This window comes from Hippichthys cyanospilos, chromosome 8, assembly GCF_059441005.1.
Source record: "Hippichthys cyanospilos isolate Australia breed blue-spotted pipefish chromosome 8, RoL_Hcya_1.0, whole genome shotgun sequence".
Lineage (NCBI taxonomy): Eukaryota > Metazoa > Chordata > Actinopteri > Syngnathiformes > Syngnathidae > Hippichthys > Hippichthys cyanospilos.
Genome location: NC_142376.1, coordinates 12,979,898 through 12,999,636, shown reverse-complemented (window position 1 = coordinate 12,999,636; position 19,739 = coordinate 12,979,898). Strand labels below are relative to the sequence as shown.

At 38.2% G+C, this 19,739-nt stretch overlaps 1 protein-coding gene across 1 annotated transcript in view; it reads right to left on the bottom strand.

The window, feature by feature from the left end:
- plpp4 (phospholipid phosphatase 4) overlaps positions 1-19,739 on the bottom strand; it is a 60,200-nt gene that overhangs the window by 33,700 nt on the left and 6,761 nt on the right. The window contains exon 2 of the mRNA XM_088422203.1: positions 4,263-4,371. Within this exon, the coding sequence (XP_088278329.1) occupies positions 4,263-4,371 (109 nt within the window). The remainder of the gene's footprint in view (positions 1-4,262; positions 4,372-19,739) is intronic.

The following is a 19,739-nucleotide window of genomic DNA, read 5'->3' as shown; positions in this document are numbered from 1 at the left end:
TAATTTTCCAAATATACTGTGTTTCATATGGTATTATACTTTTTATTTGTGTTCTGTTACTTGGGAAAAGGAAGGAAGAAACCAATGATTAAAATACAGCTCGAGTGTGATGCAGCCCACAACTGCAAACTATAACCAACCACATTAATAAAATCATGAAATATTACATCTGACTCTGAAAACTGAAAATGATCATATTTTTAAAAGACGAGTTTTTCAAAAAGCTCATGGGTGTAGGACCCAATTTTGTAGTTGGAGTACATGTGTGTGTGTGCGTGTGTGTGTGTGTGTGTGTGTAACGCACACATAACTGGAATAAAAATGTGAAAACATATTTGAGTCATGTCTTGAATTTTGTACAGTATTCTTTTTTATTTTCTCATTTGGAAGGCATATAACTTAACTCAAACGCCACTATGCTTTTAATTGGCCACTGGTTTGTTTGAGGGACTGTGTAAACAAATGTTCTTTTTTAAATGTTTTTTTCACTTCTTTAACTAGAGCGTGCATAAAGCCTGAATGAGAAGATCTTTCTAAGCAAAGACCCATTTACTTTAAATTGTAGCTGAAATGGGCCATTTATGCCTCATTGTAAGGTAGAGTGAGTTCTTTTACACAATATCCATCCAGCCATTCATCCATCCATTTTCATTGTCATTTTTTTTTTTTTCAAGGGCTATCCAAGCTGACTTTGAGCCAAAGGCAGGCTACACCCTGACCTGGTCACCAGCCAATCACATAACACATGCAAAATCATCCATACTCACATCCACACCGTCTCTTGAGTGGTCGCTGAAGCAAAGTCACAGTCTCGAGAGTGCAGTTTGCCAAGTAAACAAAAAAAACAGAAATGGAGGACATGCTACGCATGCATTACTGGTCCAGTGTGTCAACACTAAAACAGTGGTAAACCAAATACTCGTTTTTGCTATATGCTGCTCAGGATTTGGATTTTGACAATACTCCTCAAACACAATGCACATTCAGTGTAATGGCTGCCAGGGGAGATGCAATATTTACCTAATATGTCAAACAATAAAAACAGATACTGTATACTGAACAAGGACAATTGAGAGCTAAGACACATTTTGGGTTGAATCTGGTAAGAAAAATGAAGGTAATGTGTATCCAAAATGAAACATTCCAGTAATAATGTAGTTTGTGATTTATCACTGACATTTTTTTGACAGTTTTAGGCTTATACATTCCGAATCCTTGGCAACTCAGTAGTTGTAATGTAATGACAGCTTGGGATATCATATCGCGGCTCCAGTACACGGACAAAATTACGAAAGCCCCGATTTTCTACTATTAAGAAGGGCTGGTCGTCATGAGCAATGAGCAATGCGACAGTTTCTGTTATTTGGACGCACCGTGGGTTTTCTTTTGACATTGTTTCTTGCTTTTCCAGCGTTTGCTCCAAAGTCGGTTGCGTTGTGCTTCTGCTGGTAGAAGTGGAAAACTCCTTGTACTCTGTATCGTGCTTGTTCTTAAGACGTCTGATCAGGTTACTCGTGTTAAATGTACTAGGGTTTGCGCCTCCTCTGGACACTTTAATTCCGCATACGTTACACTCGGCCTTGCTATGGTTAGGATCACAAATCTTAAAATATGCCCAAACTCCCGACATTATTTCCTCCTTAAACAAACAAGACCGTGCCCACCTGTTTTGCTGCCTCTTCTTTCCCCCCTCAAAACTTCCGCTTTGAATGTAGCACGTGTCGCACACAGCACGGCAGCATGTTGATGACGTAATAGTATCGGGTGGACTCAGAGCACGAGTACGAGTACATAAAATACGCTAGTATCGGGGCGAGTAACGATACCAGTATCGGTATAGGGACAACCCCACTAATAATAATAACTGTAGTTTCTGAGAATATAACAATACTGATGAAGCACAAAAATCTGCCATTCAAACAACCTTGTTTTGCTATGATGATTATCTTAAACCAAACCTTGAATTATTGATGATGATGAATGATTGATTTGAGGCATCGTTTGTGTAATGATATCTTTTCAAAGCAAGACTACAAGCCACTACTTTTTACCCACACTTTGAGCGCTGTGGTTAAGTCGTATATTTTTTACAAACTATGTTTTTGTTATCAATACATTTATGGGAACAAAAGGCGTGTCAATCAGGTATACAAAAATGGTATTTGCCGTCACATGACATGTTCTGCATTTTAAAGTGGCATTTCAAGTTAAGTGGGAGGCTTGGATGACCAGGCAAGAAATCTTTTACCAAAACTGGCTGTATGCGAGGAGCAACTATTACTGTCTGTGAGACGATCCTGACAGCATGGAATAGTGTAAAGAAAAAAAACACTATTTTCAACGGGAAGGCTGGACTGCTGCATGAATTTGCCTTGTGACGTAAGTGACAGTGACAGACACAACAAAAGAGAGACTGAGAAGGTGAAGATGGATGGAGTTAGGAGTTGTTCTACAGTATTCTGATATGGAAAAGGAGGTAGGTGCATTTAATGCACAGGAGGAAGATGAAGCAACCATTAATTTACTTTTCTGCAAGGCTACTGTGTAATTAACTGTGCTCAGCATTGTTTAGGAAAAGCCTTCACCTGTGTGTAAAGACCGTTGGTGAGGTCAACATGGCCAACCCTATTTTGAGTACAGTATTGGAAAAACTTTTTAAAAATATCTGAGTGACATTATTATTTGAAATAATCCCATGTTATAAAATAGACACTAGCAGCTAATTAAGTGAAGGTTACAGTTAATGTACTTACTTTTAATCGCTCTATTTCGCCTTTGCAGCTTTTAATCGTGTGTGCTATGTAGTCTGGAAATTACCGTAAATATGCTCGTCAACACACCGTGGCATTATAACGACAAATGCTATGTTTTTACCATTCAGCCTACCATCACAATCAGACATTCAACGTGAGCATGTCTTGACGTATTAGTAAATACCTTCAAATGTTCTTGCATGTCCATTTGAATGAGTTTGCCAACCAAATTGTTTACAGCTCATTGGCAGCTCCATGCTTCTGTAGTACAGTGTTTCTTTGTGACTTTGCACGTCACTTTTTGTAGCCCCAGTGCTGTTTTTTTTTTTTTTTTTCAAGACCGTAACTTTACAGCAGCACCCACAGGATGCATGTGTCCCACCCTCACCCTGGGATTCCACATACTGCGTTGCTGCTGTGCGCTTCTGCAACGACGCTGCATACCCGCCCCCACTGCATGCATCTCCGCTCTGTTGCACTGCGCTATGCCGCGTCACACATTGCTTAGGATGTTAAACTGTGCATACGTCGGGATTATCAACTCAACTCGGGATTATCAACAAAAAAAAAAAAGGTTTTCTAAACTTCTGAAAACAAACCAAGCTCCGTTTGTGGAAAGTTTACTTGGCTAAAACTTCATTGCATGCCTTAAAAAGGTCTTCTCGTGGTCTCCAATGGCGGCTGTAACACGGGTTCCACTCACGGTGAAGCCATGAATGCTGTCTTACTGCTAAACAGCACAAAACAAACGAACAGTAAGTGGTCAAATCTTCAAGCAGCACTGCGGACATGCAGCATGTGGAACCACTCTCATTCATTAACATGGCTGAGCAAGATGCAGCGGAGCTGCAACGCAGCGGGGTGGACCCACAACACTTGGAATGTGGAATCCCTGTCTTAATATAAACCTAGTATCTGAAACAATCTACCAGCCCGTTAATAGTCGGTCTTGTTCAACCTCCTATGTATGTTCTTTTGCTTGAAAAAAAAAAAAAAACAATCACTGCTCATCATTCTACATCAACAAAGTCCTGGCATATGTAATAGTGGAGCACTTATGGCTGTGAGTGAGAGAGCCACGTGGAGACATACCTACATATGATACATGCGGCAAAGGCAAATCCTACTTTTCGAAAATGACATCATGGAGGTTTTCGATCCCCATTAACCGTGTAAAAAGAAGGAACACTGTATTTGCTCAGCTTTGACTGTGAATGGTAATGGTTACAGTCTGTTCAGTCCTAGCCCTTCTTAATCACAATGGAAGGCTAATCAGGACTGTTTTCTGACACCCCTCCAAGATTAATCAGCTCAAGCAAGCTTCTTCTTAATCACCAAAAGATGAAAATTCACAGTATTAATCATTGTAAATGAAGGACTTTGCCACTGCACAAATTAGTAAGAATTAAACAAAGAACGTGCTTGTGCTACCTCGAAATAATGGGCAGTTATATGGCTGCTATCAAGATGGCAATAAAGGAAATGCATAATGATACAGTAGGTACTTACGAACATGACCCTTTTGGGAATATGATCGGACTCAACGAGCGGATTCTTGTATAGCCAAAGCTCCTCAGGTTGGATGACTCGTTCAAAAGGCTCCAGGAATTCAGTGAATCTGCAGCAAAGATTGAATAAACATAGTTTAAACATTTGAATACGAATATTGTGCATAGAGTGTGAATGGTCACGTTACTTTTTGGGGCATACAGTGTGTGCTGGAGGGTGGCTAAAAAGAGGTCATGGCCTTCAAATGATGACAAACAATTCACAGCTTCATCACAAATCACCATCACAACAACACCCAGCTGTCTTATACTCTCACAGAATGAGGACAAATTAGCAAGATACTCCTGGGCCACCCATTGATATGTCAGAGTCGACCTTGTTCACTGTCATCTTCGCAAAGGGTTTTTTTTTTCCCACCTAATTTCAAAGCAAGTCAGTTGTTTACACTCTTCTACTGTTGACACCTAAGATTCTTGCTGTAAGGTGTGGCCCTCTTAAAATTTTCAGAATGCTGAAGCTGCAGCAACAATTGATAAATACAAAAGCACAGACCGTAGGCAAGAACATTTGTCACCTCTGAAACAAATGTGTTATTGACTGTGAGAGTGGTATTGGCATTTTGTTTCCATGGATCTTGAATTCATTGCAGCTCGCAAAGAAATGTTACTTCCGTTAAAGCTTGTAATGCCCAACATAAATCATGTTCTGAAATATAGCTCTTTAGCCTGCCCTGTTAATTGTTTTGTCACTTTTATGGCACACTACAAGTACTATATTTTGTAGATGACTTTTGAAACTTTGGTCCAACAACTCTTTGGAGTGTTGAAAAAAAATTACCCAATTCTAGGTTTTCTGAATAAATGGGTACTCTGAACTGATGTTTGGGGCAAAGGATGATTTTAAGGATGAGGGTGGGACACATACATCGTGCAGGTGCTGCTGTAATTTTTTTTTTTTCAAAGCCTTTTTGCCAATGGACATGGTGCAATTTGACAATTGGACAAGTGATATGGTTTCGCTAGTGCTTGCAAAGTTGACTCAAAAAGCTGCCTCTTTAAAATAATAAAATTGCAATCTCTGTTATTTTTTTTTAATCTTTGTTTTAGTTTATTGGCATGCATGGAGGATAAATAGGAGCTCTTTGTCTTAAAAATAGCTTAAAAGTGATGGCGTACTTTGCCTTGCAAACAACAATTAAAAAGCAAGAAGATATAGAAAAATATAGATATAGATATAGATATAGATATAGAAAAATAAATACAGTATAGCTGTAATATTAACGCTGTGATGTTTTTGCTTGCTGTTATCATACTGTCAGAATCTAATATCTGCCCGGCTACCTTGGCCCGTTCCATTTAAGGTTACATTCATATAGTAGTCATTCTTACACAGTCCTTAGTGTAAATCTTGAGAACATTTGAAAAAAGATGAAAATAAATACCCAGGAAGAATTGCACTTTTTTGCCTTTTGTTAAAATTGTCCGCAGTTCTCCAGATGAAATGTGGTTTGCCAATATAGCTACTAACCTTGCATGAAGGTCGAACTAGAGATCTATTCTGTTTTACCGTTCACCATTAAAAATGGAAAAATAACAATACAATAGAGTAATATGCCTATTATATTTGGATTTCTACCTGAATACATTGGAATCACACTTGACAAATAGCCACTCTTGAAAAGCATCTAATGTGATGTCTAAAAGTGTTCAAAACAGTAGTGCAGTACCTATCCTAGCAAACACAAGTCACGCAATTATGTTGTTCTGTCTCTCCATTAGCGGCACAGAGTATGCTTCATTAATGACTCCATTTTCAAGATTGTGCTCTCTTCAGCACCTTTGTTCAGTAGCAGCAGGGAATGCTGTTTAAGTGCACGAATTAAAAACACAGGCACGGAGTACTACCCCCACCCCCACACGCACACACTTTAGGTTATTAAATAGTGACTTCAGCCCACCTGTCATTCTATAAGCCTTATCTCAAATTCAGTAGGTAAAGTCTTAATGAGTTTGAAAATGGCTACCACAAGGTAGCTAAAGAGATAAAAACTCTTTGCCTTGCTTCATGTTTCAACACAGGAAATCACAGTAGAGTCCAATCAAATGAGTAGCGCAAAGGAAATGGGTGGGAGTTTTGGTAGGTGTTGATAAACATCCAGACAAAAAGATATCATTCAATCAATAGGAAAGATAAAGATGCTCAGTTTTAATGGACACTGTTAGAGGTTTTGTAAGGATACAGTTTTGTTTTGGGCATGAATAAAAAATAACACTGTCAGTAGTTAGAATATTTTGCATCTCATCACGGCCTCTTGGCTGTCCCATGGCCAAAGTCTTTTATCTGCTTCAAAAACAGACTCTTTGAGGGGGTGTTTCCTCACTTAGGGTCAAATTGTACCCAATGAGGTTACCCGTTAACTAGACATAAGACATACAGTACATCATTCATTATATTAATATTTTTAACATGTCTGTCTTTCTGCCATTGTCTAAGCCTGTGTGGTTGTCAGGTTAATTTGTCAGACATTTGTAAGAAATTGTACACAAAAAAGGAGACAAGGCAATCTTCCCAACTCATGCATGAGGGGAGCGAAGAGGAACCGGCCAAGGACAATTCTACTGCGCTCTGCCAATCTCTCCGACTCCCCTTACTTTTATTTGTTACAGAGATCCCTAACTACATGAAGGTCCCGGCCCTCAAGGGGCAGGAAAAAACGCAAGTCTATGGCCGGGACCTTGTGTACTTGTCCTTCTATGTGTGAGCATGTGGGTGAGAAACTAATGCATGTATGAAAAAATACGTAGCGAAACATTCTGATAATGCATAGCAAAAACATCGATAAGAGTCACAGGTGTGGGAACGCTCCGACTGGCGGGCTTGAGCGGCCTTCCTTCTGCTTGAAAGAAAACAATGACGAGACAGTTCTTTTCCCACAAACAGAGCACTCATTCTCCCAGCGTACCATCAACATACCTAGCAGTACATCAGCAGTTTATTCATTCATTATTATCATTCAGTATGTGTTTATTCATTCACGCAGCAAAGCATTTCTTCATTGCGAGCATTAATATTTTGTAGCAAATGTATAATCACTATATCTATAACTATTCTAACAATAATTATTCTAACAGTGGTCCAATGGTGGTCCAACCGACTTCGATTCAGCTACCACTTGTAATTGTGTAAAGTACTTAGTTTTTACTTCTTTATACACGAAAATCTCTATAAATACGTTTGACTGACTGATTGACATTGTCGTGGCCTGTGCTTGCATGGAATCTTACAGGACAGGCTCAATACTCTTCAATGATTAAAAACATGATGTTGGGAACATAAAGACCTAAGAAATCAATGACAAAAACATTTTGTCTGCACAATTTGAAGGAAGCTGTAACCAAACGGGAGTTCTTTGCAGCCTTCACAATGCCCCAAACCAAACTGAGAAAACAGCAAACAAATTCATTTGGAAGTGGGTAAACAGTGGAGCATTGTAGAATGGCCAAGTCATTTCAGAACTTTAGCTCATAGAATGGATATTTTCATTTCTAAGGAGAAAACTGAAGGCACTTAGCACCCACAGTAGCGAAAAAATAAGAGTGGTGAAAGCATGAAAAAGAAGAAGGAAATGAGAAAGCACACATTTGGCGATACCGGCAGATCACAGGCTTGATATTATTATTTTTACAAGCAAAGCAAGGCAACCAAATATAGTATTAAAAGAAACTGATTTGCTCTTATGGCGGCTCGGTGGTATAGTGGTTAACGCGTCCGCCTCACAGTTCTGGGACCTGAGTTTAAAGCCACTCCGGCTTCCTCCCACACTCCAATACTTTTGGCCACAAATGTGGGCTTTGAATTGAATCACATCAGTGTTCATCCAATGCATTGGCTAGTACATTTAGAGTGGTGGTATGTTGTAAAATTATGCATAAAGGATAGCGTTCCTCCAGGTTTTAATATATCTGTGCTTTGTAATGAAAGTCACACTTCGCAGCCATGGACTGTTTAGGGAAGATTATTATTTTCATTTGTGCAAAATTAAATTGCATTTTGGGCAGGTTATAATATTCACCCTTCTTTCTGAGAATCTGAACTCAATATCCTCCAACAAATCCATAGTAGCCTCAGAGGATTTCTCTTGGCTGGAGATTCCATTTTAGATCAGGCCTCATTTTCTCTTCTGTAACTAGAAACTTTAAAATAAAGACTCAAATACACTTCACACACACTTTAATGACTTCTTGCATCCATTTCATCCTTGAGTCTTATTATTGTGCTCACCCTTAGTGGAATTTAATTCACCCTTTTATTGTAATTTACAGGCTGCCTTGAAGGCGGAAGCGTGTGTATCATTTAAACCTAACACATGCTTTATCCCGAAATGTGGTGGAAGGCCAGCACTGATTTCATTACAAAAGCTAATGACGATGCTTCAGTTAGTAATGACATGTAAAGCATAGGCAAGCAGCCTGACCAGCTGAGAAAAAATAGTGACTGCAAAGAAATAACAAGAATCGAGAAAGTGTTGCAGCCTTGTAGGAATTGATTCAAATGGTGAAATGTGGCCCAGCAACAAACTAAAAAAAAATACTCTCTGATCAGTGCTTTGTGATACCCAGCATCCTCACAAAGGTGAGAGATGGGCCCCCTAGATGGCCATAAACACCAACAGGCCTTAACTCATCTCTGCCTGCCAGCTACCAGGGGAGTACTTTGTCCTGTTGTATCAGCTTTTGTTTGCGCTGTATATAGAGGAAAGCCTAATGGCTTCAACGCTCTCCATAACACCATAGATCTTGTAGTTAAAAGTTTGAAAGAAAAAAATATGAAGTTGTTTGGAAAGCTTAGATGAAAGCTTGTTATCTGCAAATACGGAGCAAGTCTTATACAGTAGAGCAGTCCTGAAATTTCACAGTTTGGAAATTGACAAAACACTTTTCATGTAGTCTTTCTGCAATGTATTGCCCAACTCTGAAAATGACCACTTTCAACAAGGGGTTAGACAGAACAAGATGACTTTTGAAAATATGGCAAAAGAGCTATTTTTAGAACAGCACACTGTGTGTGAGCAGCAGCTACAAAACAAGAGCACTATAGTGTTATTTTTATGAGGCAAAACTTGTAAACCAACATGCCATTCGATCAACCATATCCTTAACAGACAGATTATAGTTACAACAAAACAGAGTAATGTCTATGCGCAGTTCCTGCATAATTAACCAAAAACTGAAAATCCACATCAGCGATTGCAATTCTGAGTAGGTACGTTTAGCGACTGCTTTCTCAGCAGAAAACATGCTACCCGCTACATAGCATGGGTGTTGCCTTTGATATTTCCGCCATGTTTTCCACTCGTAAAGAAATTCCGGAAGATACGCGTTGCAGAAAATCTGCTCCACATGGATTCCACTCAGAGGGGTGTGCTGGCCGAAATAACATCATTTGATGTGTGGAGCTTGCAAACGTGTCAAGCTTAAACTAAGTGTAACACTTGAAGATAAAAGTAACACAAATGAAAGACGGGTGAAGCAAAGTATAAGATATTATGCAAGAGATTCATGTAAGTAAGAAAACGAATGCTTATTGTACATTTGGCAAGTTTTCTTTCTTTCTTTTTGCTTTTTTTTCAATGTTGGATGGTGGTGTCACATTGTAGATTGCACAACACGTTTTTTATATTTTATCTCTGACACATAGATTTGCTTTAGTGAAAAGTCCTCCGTTGTGAAAAATTTCTGGCTGCAAATATGATTTTGTGATAGAGGAGTTCTATATCATCACTTTTCCTGGGTAGGAAGTGCAGAACAAGAGTCATTTGACAATCCCCAAAAGAAAGTAGTAGTGACTAGTAATTCGTATGTTGACGTTGCCTCAGCTATAGAGCATTCCAACATTTTCCCAGAATGCATTGCCTTGGGCCCATACTGGTGGGACAGCTCTGCTACCAAAATGTCACTTGTTAGTGATTGGAGAAGTAGAAGGACATTTGCTCTGCCTTTTTCACGCTCTACCTTTTTTCTCGCAAGTAATCAGTGGCTCTCACGGGGAAGAAGGTGTGTTTTTTTTTTTTTTTTTTAATCAACATCCAAGGCTGGAGCACAATTACAAATCAGGGACTAGAAGCCGAGAACTGATGCAGATATGACATTGGTTGGCCTGCAATCTATAGAATTTGCAAGATGTCTATTTGTCCGAGATAACATACTCCTCCCTTGAAGATGATTTCACTAAACTTTTATTATTCTACAATATTATTTTCATTGCGTTGGACTACTCTGAAAAGAAAAAGAAAAAAAAAAAACATACACCATAATAGACTAGCATGAGCGAATAAAGTAATGTTTTTGATTGATTTTAGATTGGTATACTGTGGTCACATTGATCAGTAATTTCATCTCAGCAAGCCAGTCTCTGTTGTACTTTATACGGATCCGAATCGTCAATCAAATGCTATTTGTCAGCATAGGGGGGCGATCGTCTGCCTGTCAAAGTCCACAAAAAAAAATGACCAAATGAAAATATAAACACCAGGAATCAGAATGAAAAAGGAGCGTTACCCACCAATGTGACCAGCTGCACAGGAGAATGGTTTATGTTACTATTTTTTTTAGCACAAATGTGGGAACCCTCTGTCATAAGACAACGGTGCAAGGTAAAAAAAAAAAAAAAAATGCATTCTGGACAACAAAAGTAGATTTTAAGACTTCAAATGAAAATTAAGACTTTAATATGTTTTTCTAAAAATTTGCAACACGAGAATTGCTAGCTGGTCCGTACCAGAGCGAAAGCTATCGTAAACTTAATTTCCACTCAAACTGCTTTCTTTCCCCACACTTTGAAGCTTCGGCTTGTCAGTCAGTGTTTAAGCTGTTCTACGCGACTGAACCATGTTGAACTTTCATGCCTGAGACGTAATTTTCTTCCAAAAGGATTCGTTTAGCAGATGTTGCCTTGTAAACTTTTGGCTGAAAGTGTGTATCTTATTCATAATAACGGCCGAATGTGGGGTAATTTGCGCTCAACCTCATACACTGAAGCTTAATGTAAATCGTGTAAGGTAACTTGATCTACAGACATTAGTGGCATCCTGATACTGTTACAGCTAATGACGGTTTTGTCATGGCGATAGTTCAGAACATCCAGCCATTCATTTTCTTAGCTGCTTTTCCTCACTAGGGTCGCAGGCGGGCAAGAGCTCATCCCAGCTGTAGTCGGACAATGGGCGAGTAACACCTTGAAGTGGATGCCAACCAATCAACAATCACATGGACAAAAAAAACCATTCACACTCCCCAACGTAATGTCAATTTGGAGTGTCCAATAGGACCTACAATGCATGTTTGTGGGAATAATGCAGGAGCAAACCAGAGTATCAAGAAAAAACCTATGCACACAAAAAGAAAGGCCAGGACCGGAATCAAACTAATGACCTCTGCTCTGTGATTGTGCTGAACACTTTTCACTGTGCCGTCCCATATCTGTTTTACTCGCATTATAGAACCTAATTGTCAAATGCAGTTTGACATTGAAAATATACAAAAGTATCAATGGAGATATTCCAACAGATAGGAACAAAGATCATTTCTGACAAACACATGAGACGAAAATTGTTAGTTAATCAATATTTTAATACATTTAGTGTGAGCATCTGTCTGCGCAACACAGCGACCCTGACCCCGTTCGAACAAACACACAACTAGTTTTTAAGCTTAATTGACAATGTTTATATACCACTGATGTGGTCGGGTATTGCCATGGCACAACAGACATATATTTTTTTGAACACGAGCCAGTGAATGAAAGGCATTTTGAAACCAAAATCGGTGGACAGGTTATGCCGGCACAGTATTACCATCTCAGACTTCATCAACGTGGATTCCAATTGAATTCCATAACAGGCGGTTTCAGTTCATCTGAATTTTTCACACGCAGAAACATTCTAGCATTTCATGTTCATCTTCATTACAGCCCTGCAAATGGGTCAATTTATCCTCATTAGGTCATTTTCAAATCCGCTCAATACTTGATAATACAGCAGGATTATTTCTCAAGATCTTCATCTCCTCCCACAACTTTGCATTTTGTTCAATTTAACACATCACATTTATCAGGCAGATATTTTCAAAGGTCATCACTGCACTGCCGACTCAAGGAGTCATGTCTTTAGCTGCAGCACATAACAGAAATGATAAGCATAGACTTCTGCTACTGGATCAGATGAAAGAGCTGTAGAAAAATATTCCTGATATGTTTTTCATAGTTTTTGCTTGTATGGGTTAGCGTTGACTATCCCAATAATTCCATGAATATTTCTTTATACTTCCAATGAATTAAGTATGAATCCACAATTGCACAATTGAGAGAGAGAAAAAACTGAGTTACAGTCTTTTCCAAACTTCTGTCTAGCACTGACCACGCAATCACAACATGCGCAATATAATGTTAGCCAATGGAATAACCACATTAAAAAAAAATTCTGCCTTTACAGAGATAAAATAGAATAGAATGCCTTTAACATCAGTGTACAGCTGGCATACAACAAAATTGGGAGCGCTGCTCCAACTGTTGCATATTAAATAAATACATAAAGAAGAATATTAGAATAAATATTACAGAATAAAAAGCATGATTTCACATAGTAAATATGTCATACATAGTTTATATTGTTTTTATAGGTGTTGATTTCCTGTTAGTTATATACTGTTGCAGTTTGCAATAGTGTAGTGCTGAACTTCGTCATAATGAGAGGAACACTTCAGTTAGAATAAATTTAATTCTATTTGAAAGCGGGGGCGTGAGCCAAACGCCTCGAGCGCTTATTAAAATGTTGCCGGCTAGTGTTATTTAACAGGTGCAAGGAAAAGAAGACATTAGACAATGGACCAAAAGTCACGCTGAGGTTACAGCTCAGGTGTCATGCAACAGTCTCCGACTTTATAGGTTCAATTTTGCTCCATTCTGTTGACTTACCATCACAATTATGTGGATACACAAAACTTTTGATAATACCTCATGGTGGAAATGTGTTTTCCAGACGCACATAAACTGAGCTGACCATCTGTTTCATCACAGCTGGAAATGACTTTTCTCACTGAAACAGAGGTTGGCGAATATTTTTCACCTTTTTCTTAGCCTTCTGGTCGCTCCCTGTCACTCCCTGCATATAACTCCAGTCATTTCATCATAATGCAGGATGCTGTTGAAAATGGAAGAGATTTCCCAGGTAATCGAATTAGAGATAAGACTGCTCCCACAAGCGAACCTGGTTATCAGTTCTTTGGGGTCATTTTGTCGAATTTCATGCTTGAGCAATCCCAATCACATAAACGCAGGGGCAGAAATAATCAGACTTTGGCCCCTTCCAGGTCAATGCAGAAAATTGAAAAAACTATTTTCTTGGTCCCCTGTCAGTATTAAATAAACTTCTACCATGTCGCGGCACACTCTCTTCATGGATGAAATGTGTGAAATGTGCTTTAGAACGATGTATGCTTGTGAGAACAGCGCATTCTTTTGAAAGCGTAAAGTTCTATAAAACAAATGTGATATGCTACAGGAAGGCCCTTCAGGGTTACGTGAAATTTTAACGGTTTATGCAGGTATGCGCAAATCTAATTTAATGCTTTTCAAATGCTGTGACATGAAGAAAATAATAAGAAGAAAATAAGAGCAAATCAAACAACTTAATGCTGAATTGTATTATAGTGACTCCTTTGTAAAATGCTGAATGTCATTATTTTGTTAAGTTTCAGACGGATGTGCATTTTCATTACTGATGCAATTCTCCAGCAGACAAGCAAGAAATAAAACGGATGATGCACGATTTACCTTCTAGAGCTGCCAAACTAAATATGAGATCCCACTACAAATGTGGTTAAATCAGACAGAGATAGAGCATCACAATTTAAAAGATCTGTTAAAAATCTTGATTTCATTGTTATGTTTTCTTCAAACATTCATGTCATTTGTCAAAGTTCGCGTAAAAGTTAGGTAATATTAACGCAAGCTATGTAATCAAATCTCAAATTGTATTGTTGAATGTATGTTAAAGTGAAACTGGTTTGACATTATGTGTCAAGTTTTGGAGACATTTTAAAACTACAGTACCTCTGTTCATCACACGTCTCATAAGAAAGCAGCTGTGATAAAACACACTGTTGAAAGTACAAAGGGAAGAGTTGCAATTAGTCATGGATGAGACTCACAGCAAAGTAACCCTCTTTTTTATATAATGCTTACTTGGATTGTGCATCATGAACATTATTGTATTTAACAAACATTTAAACAGAATGTATTGTAAATTGCACTCCATTTATTTTTATAGAAGAAAAGAAATAACATGAAAAATGATCAAAAGTCAAGCAAGGATTTCTCGTTCTGATATTTCACAACTATGTGACTGACACAGTACGTTGACATTTGTCAACGCTGCCATGTTCGTTGTTCATTCTGGCAAATGTCAACAGTGACAGGAGCATGGGAGAAATTCTAGATTTATCTTTTTATTTATTCAAGATTTCATCGATCAATTCCCAGGTCAACAGGTGAAAATGGCCATCAGCAGCATCAAAGCTATTAACTATTTTTTCTTTCTTACAGACACACAGCACACACTCAGCTTTACCCTGCAGTTCAATGTATGTGTTGTTTGTTTATTTTATGTTTCTCTACTCTAAAATTAGCTTCACCCACCATATGGCTGTTTTGCATGTCAGCCCTTATCTCAGACTTAAAAAAAAAACAGTTGTGATATGCAGTATACGAGAAAAAGTTGTGCACTCAGGACTTCTAAATACATTTTACGAGGAAAATTTTTGAATGAATTTTACTAGTTTATCACATTCACTATCAGCCATTTGAGATAATTTTGCCATTTTTAGTCCACAATATTTAGTTCAATGATTATATACAGCAAATCTACGACATGAAAGCATAGGCACTCCTTTCTGCCTTTTTGCTTTCTTTCATAATTAGCTGTAGAAAAAAAGTAGGTTTACGAACAAACCAAAGGTTTCTCTCAATGTTCTCTCAAACTGTGTTGATCTCACATCTAAAAAAAGGAGCATTGTTATCAAGTTGTTTCCACATGAGACATTTACAATGGAGCAGAATCAAACAGTCTGTCACTCATCCATGTTGAAAAAGAAATGTAACTGACAAGTGTACTTGTCAATTGCAGAGAATGAGTTAAAAAAAAAAAGGAAAAAAAAAACACGTCACTAAAGAAACAAACCCGCAAGCTTCAGTTTGGGAGCTCCAACCGTGTGTTAGGACATGACTGGTGTCAGAGGAAATCCTCATATAGCTAAAAGATGCAAAATACTAAATCACAGAAGCAGCATGGAATATTATTATATTTTTACTATATTCATATAAAGCCATAAATGATCCCACTGTGAGTTTTTAAATTGTGATGTGTAACAGCTGTTGTTGCAGCCTGTGCAGCCATCTGTTTTGTCACCGTACTGTTGCAGGGTTTTACGAGAAGTGCTTAAATTCGGCTTTCCATACTTTGACAAATATCACGAGACTGATGCAATGTTAAGAGGCTACGCTTTCCTAGATAGCTCTCAAACAAGAAATAACATTATAGAGTAAATATATTTTGACGTCAGTATTGCTCCAGGGAGGTCCTAAATAAATGTTGATGCAATAAAAATAAAAAGCGGGGGTGTCTAAACTATGGTCTACGGGACATGATGTTTTTAAAGGTCAATGATTTATAAGTTAATCATTAGGGTCTGAAGTGGGCCAAAGGAATTTTACATTTCCATGACATAAGGAGTCAGGTCAAGCACACACCATATGAGGGTCCAGAGTTAATAAAAGGGTTTCCAGGGGGATGTGGACTTGCTCATTCTATATAAAGAAGGTTGTGAGCCAAGATTCATAATTGAAGGGCTCCTCTTTCATCAACCCCTTATCTCAATGTGTATAGATACCAGCATAGAGCAAGGGGATGGATCAGAAAGAAAGACAAGAATGACAGTGATGTAATGAGAAAAAAAAGGTGTGTGAGGGGGCGTGTGGGGTGAGAATATGACTGTTTTCTGATTTGGATTGGGGGATGACTACTGCCGTGACAGGAAATGTGTCACCTTTTTCGATATCAATAATGTCCTTCCCAAGTATTGACAGAACGTACCGTGGTGGAGAACAGGGAATATAGTTCAGGATTCATGGGCCTAGAGTAAAAATGGGTTTTTCATTTGTTTTAATTATAGGAATCTAGGAGCAATTTCAGCCGGTAAGCTACATTAGAGTGCACAGAATCTCTCACAGGATTTGTCAGTTTTGTTTTTTTACATCAGTTGGTTCATCCCTGCATTTTCTTTGTCTCCCTTCCACAATGTCGTGAGTATGGAGACTGATGGTGACAGACCACAGCTGTATATTAGGTCTGAGTCTTAAGGTCTACGCCCATACCAGGAAGTCACAAGATCATTCTTTTTTTTGCTGCCAATTACCATGCTGGATTCTTTCTCACTCCCCTGTAATTGTTTGCATTTGTCCTTGAACATTTTTCATTATGGTTATACGTTCTACATCTTCTTGGCAGATGCAATGCCAACATTCATAATTGGTTTCAACACATAATCTACCATACAGATTCTTCCTTAGGTACACTAAGCATTACACTAAGACTATTTCCCTAGCAGATGTACATACTGCAACTAAATGTGTTATTTTGACGTGCATGTGATGAGTTGGCGGGCATTAAACCAATTACCCTTTTGATTACCTTCTCCTAACACGAAGAAACTCAGTACAGAGGATACATTGCAAAGCGGGTCATCCAAGCCGCTCACTGAACTCAAGGACTTCTCCCTGGAGGATTATGAAATGAGCAGCCATCTTTCAACTTTTCTGAGAATAAAAGAGAGCTATGAACATGAAGGTCTTTACAATTTGGATGGGAAGAGGGAAAATTAATGATTATGTGGTGGGATGTTCTCGGTGCAATTAAATTGGACAAGGATTAGTGTCCAATTTGTCCGTGCTAATGTTTTTTCACTCAGCCATGAATTCTTGATTTTAATGTTAAAACTTTTACTGAGATAAAATATTTAAAGCAATTTCGTAGATCATGTTTGCAGAATGTCTCCCAAATGATCCAGATTTAAGTGACGTCTCAAAAACTCATACCAGTTGTGTAAATGTACATTTTATAAACAATTAGATGTTTTTATATTGCTCTCATAAAGATGGAGACTGAATAATTTAGAATGTAAAATCCAGGCAGATCTCCATAAATAATGCAAGAACATTATTTAAGAACATACATTACATACATTAAGAATTCTTGCTACTTTTGATTGACTCAATTAAAGTGGTATTCATTTTCAATATGCTATGAATATTGTTCCTTTTGACAAGAACAACACATTCAATTTTGGTACATATGTTGAGAGTAAAAATGGATCATGGAATGTATTTGTCTTTGTGCTCGTAGGAATTGTTTTGGTTTTGGATAGAGGCTAAAATCAGGGTTATTTTCAGGATTTAAATTATATTTAAAAAAGAAAATGATTCCAGGCCTTACTTTCACAGCTTTTTTTCAGCTGTGAAAATTTACCAGAACGCACTACGCCTCACTGGCCATTCCCATTGATTGAGGGCATTTTATACTACACACCTTCAGCGAACATGTCAATTTGGTGACAGAAAGTAGATTAGACTTGGTTTAAATTGTGGTGCAGATGTTAACCCTGGTATGGGCACACAGATTTTGGAGCGCTAATACACTGTGTGTCGTGAATGTCATAAATATCCCAACAGTGTCCAAATCAACTCATTTTTCATCTTGATTATATTTTTATAATCACTCCCACACTGTGGCTTACCTTCTAGCATGCTCCAAATAGTGTGTTCACAACATTGGCCTACCAGTGTTTGGATTCACATCCATCCATCCATTTCCTATAGCTGCTTATCTTTACTAAGGTTGCAGGCTTGCTGGTGCCTATCCCAGCCGACTTCTGGCAGTAATACATCTATTACGTGTGCTGTTAGAATGTGGGAGGAGATCAGAGTCTACGGAGAGACCACACGCGGGCTCAGAACATGCGAGAACATGCAAACTCCACACAGGAAGGCCGGGGCAAGCTGAATGAACCCGTGAGGCAGATGTGGTAACCAGTCTCCCATCATGCCTCTAGATTAACATAAGTGTTTAGTTTGTTTGTTTGTTTGTTTGTTTATTTACCTTTATTGGAAGGGAGGGGTATAATAGTTATGTGTGTGTATGACTCAAGGGGCAGAGCACTACAGAGAAATTTGAATGAGAACAAATCTAACAAAGAGTACTGTAATTTTCACTATACCACCCACCCCATTGTTCATACAAAACCATTTAGATGTTAATAACCGCAATGCAATTGAAACAGTTATTTTTGTCCTTGCAATCTATGTTGTATTGCATTCTAATGATAAACTTCAGGCTGAACTAATTAAAGTGGTTTTGTAACTATCATAATTCCAATAGGTGTTCCACACAAGAATCAATAAGTGAATCCAACTGGTGGTCTCATCTGCAGCAAGATTGTTTTCTGTTATAAATTTATGCTTGAGCCGTCTCCTCTCCTCTTTTGTTCCCATCAAACTAATGAGGCCTACAGATTGGATGACCTCCAATTTAGGGTCTGGGATGCTAGATGTCAGATTAAAAAAAAAACAAAAAAAAACACGGAAATAATTATACAGGCAATATAATGTGTACCTGAGAGCAAAATAAAAAATGAGGCTTTTTGCCATAATACAGAAAATTATGTAAATTCATGCTGAACTGAAGATATACAGTAGTTGCTGGTATACAAGTGCCATGCCTCTGACTTGTTGCTTGTCACTTGTTATGATGGCATTATTAAGACAGGCGTTGTGCTCTGACAATTCTCAAATCACATTTACATTATGTTTACATGAGCAATATTAACGTGTATGAGAAAGGCCTAGCTCCATTTTTCTAATCTTTGAAATAAGAGGCAATCCATTCTTCTGCTGTCAGGCTTGTAGTTACCTTTAGTAAAGATAGATCGATTCTATTTTAATGTGAACATCAGCCCTCAAAACATCAGCTCTCATCCCCAGATGATTGCTCCATGCAGTAGCACTTAGATTGCACTGATATAAGCTCTACAGAGGGGCTTGTGTCCCCTTTATTTGCTGCTGTCATTTCCAAAGTCTTAATCTATGTAATATAAAATCCATTAGATCACCCGAACTCCAAGCACCTTCTCTTGTATCTGCTGTATTTCTTTTCTTCTTGTATCCTCCTGTGCCCTCAAAGTGTTGGTATTTATTAGGAGCCGCATCGGGAACTGCATCCTTTATTTTATTTTTTATTGGACTATCAATCATGTACTGAAAGATGCAGAAACTTTAAACACAGACAAGGAAGATATTGCTTGTTTGGATCTTTCTAAACTCTTGATTGGTTTGTGTTTTTTTTTTTTTTTCTGCAGTTGAAAAGGAATAAAA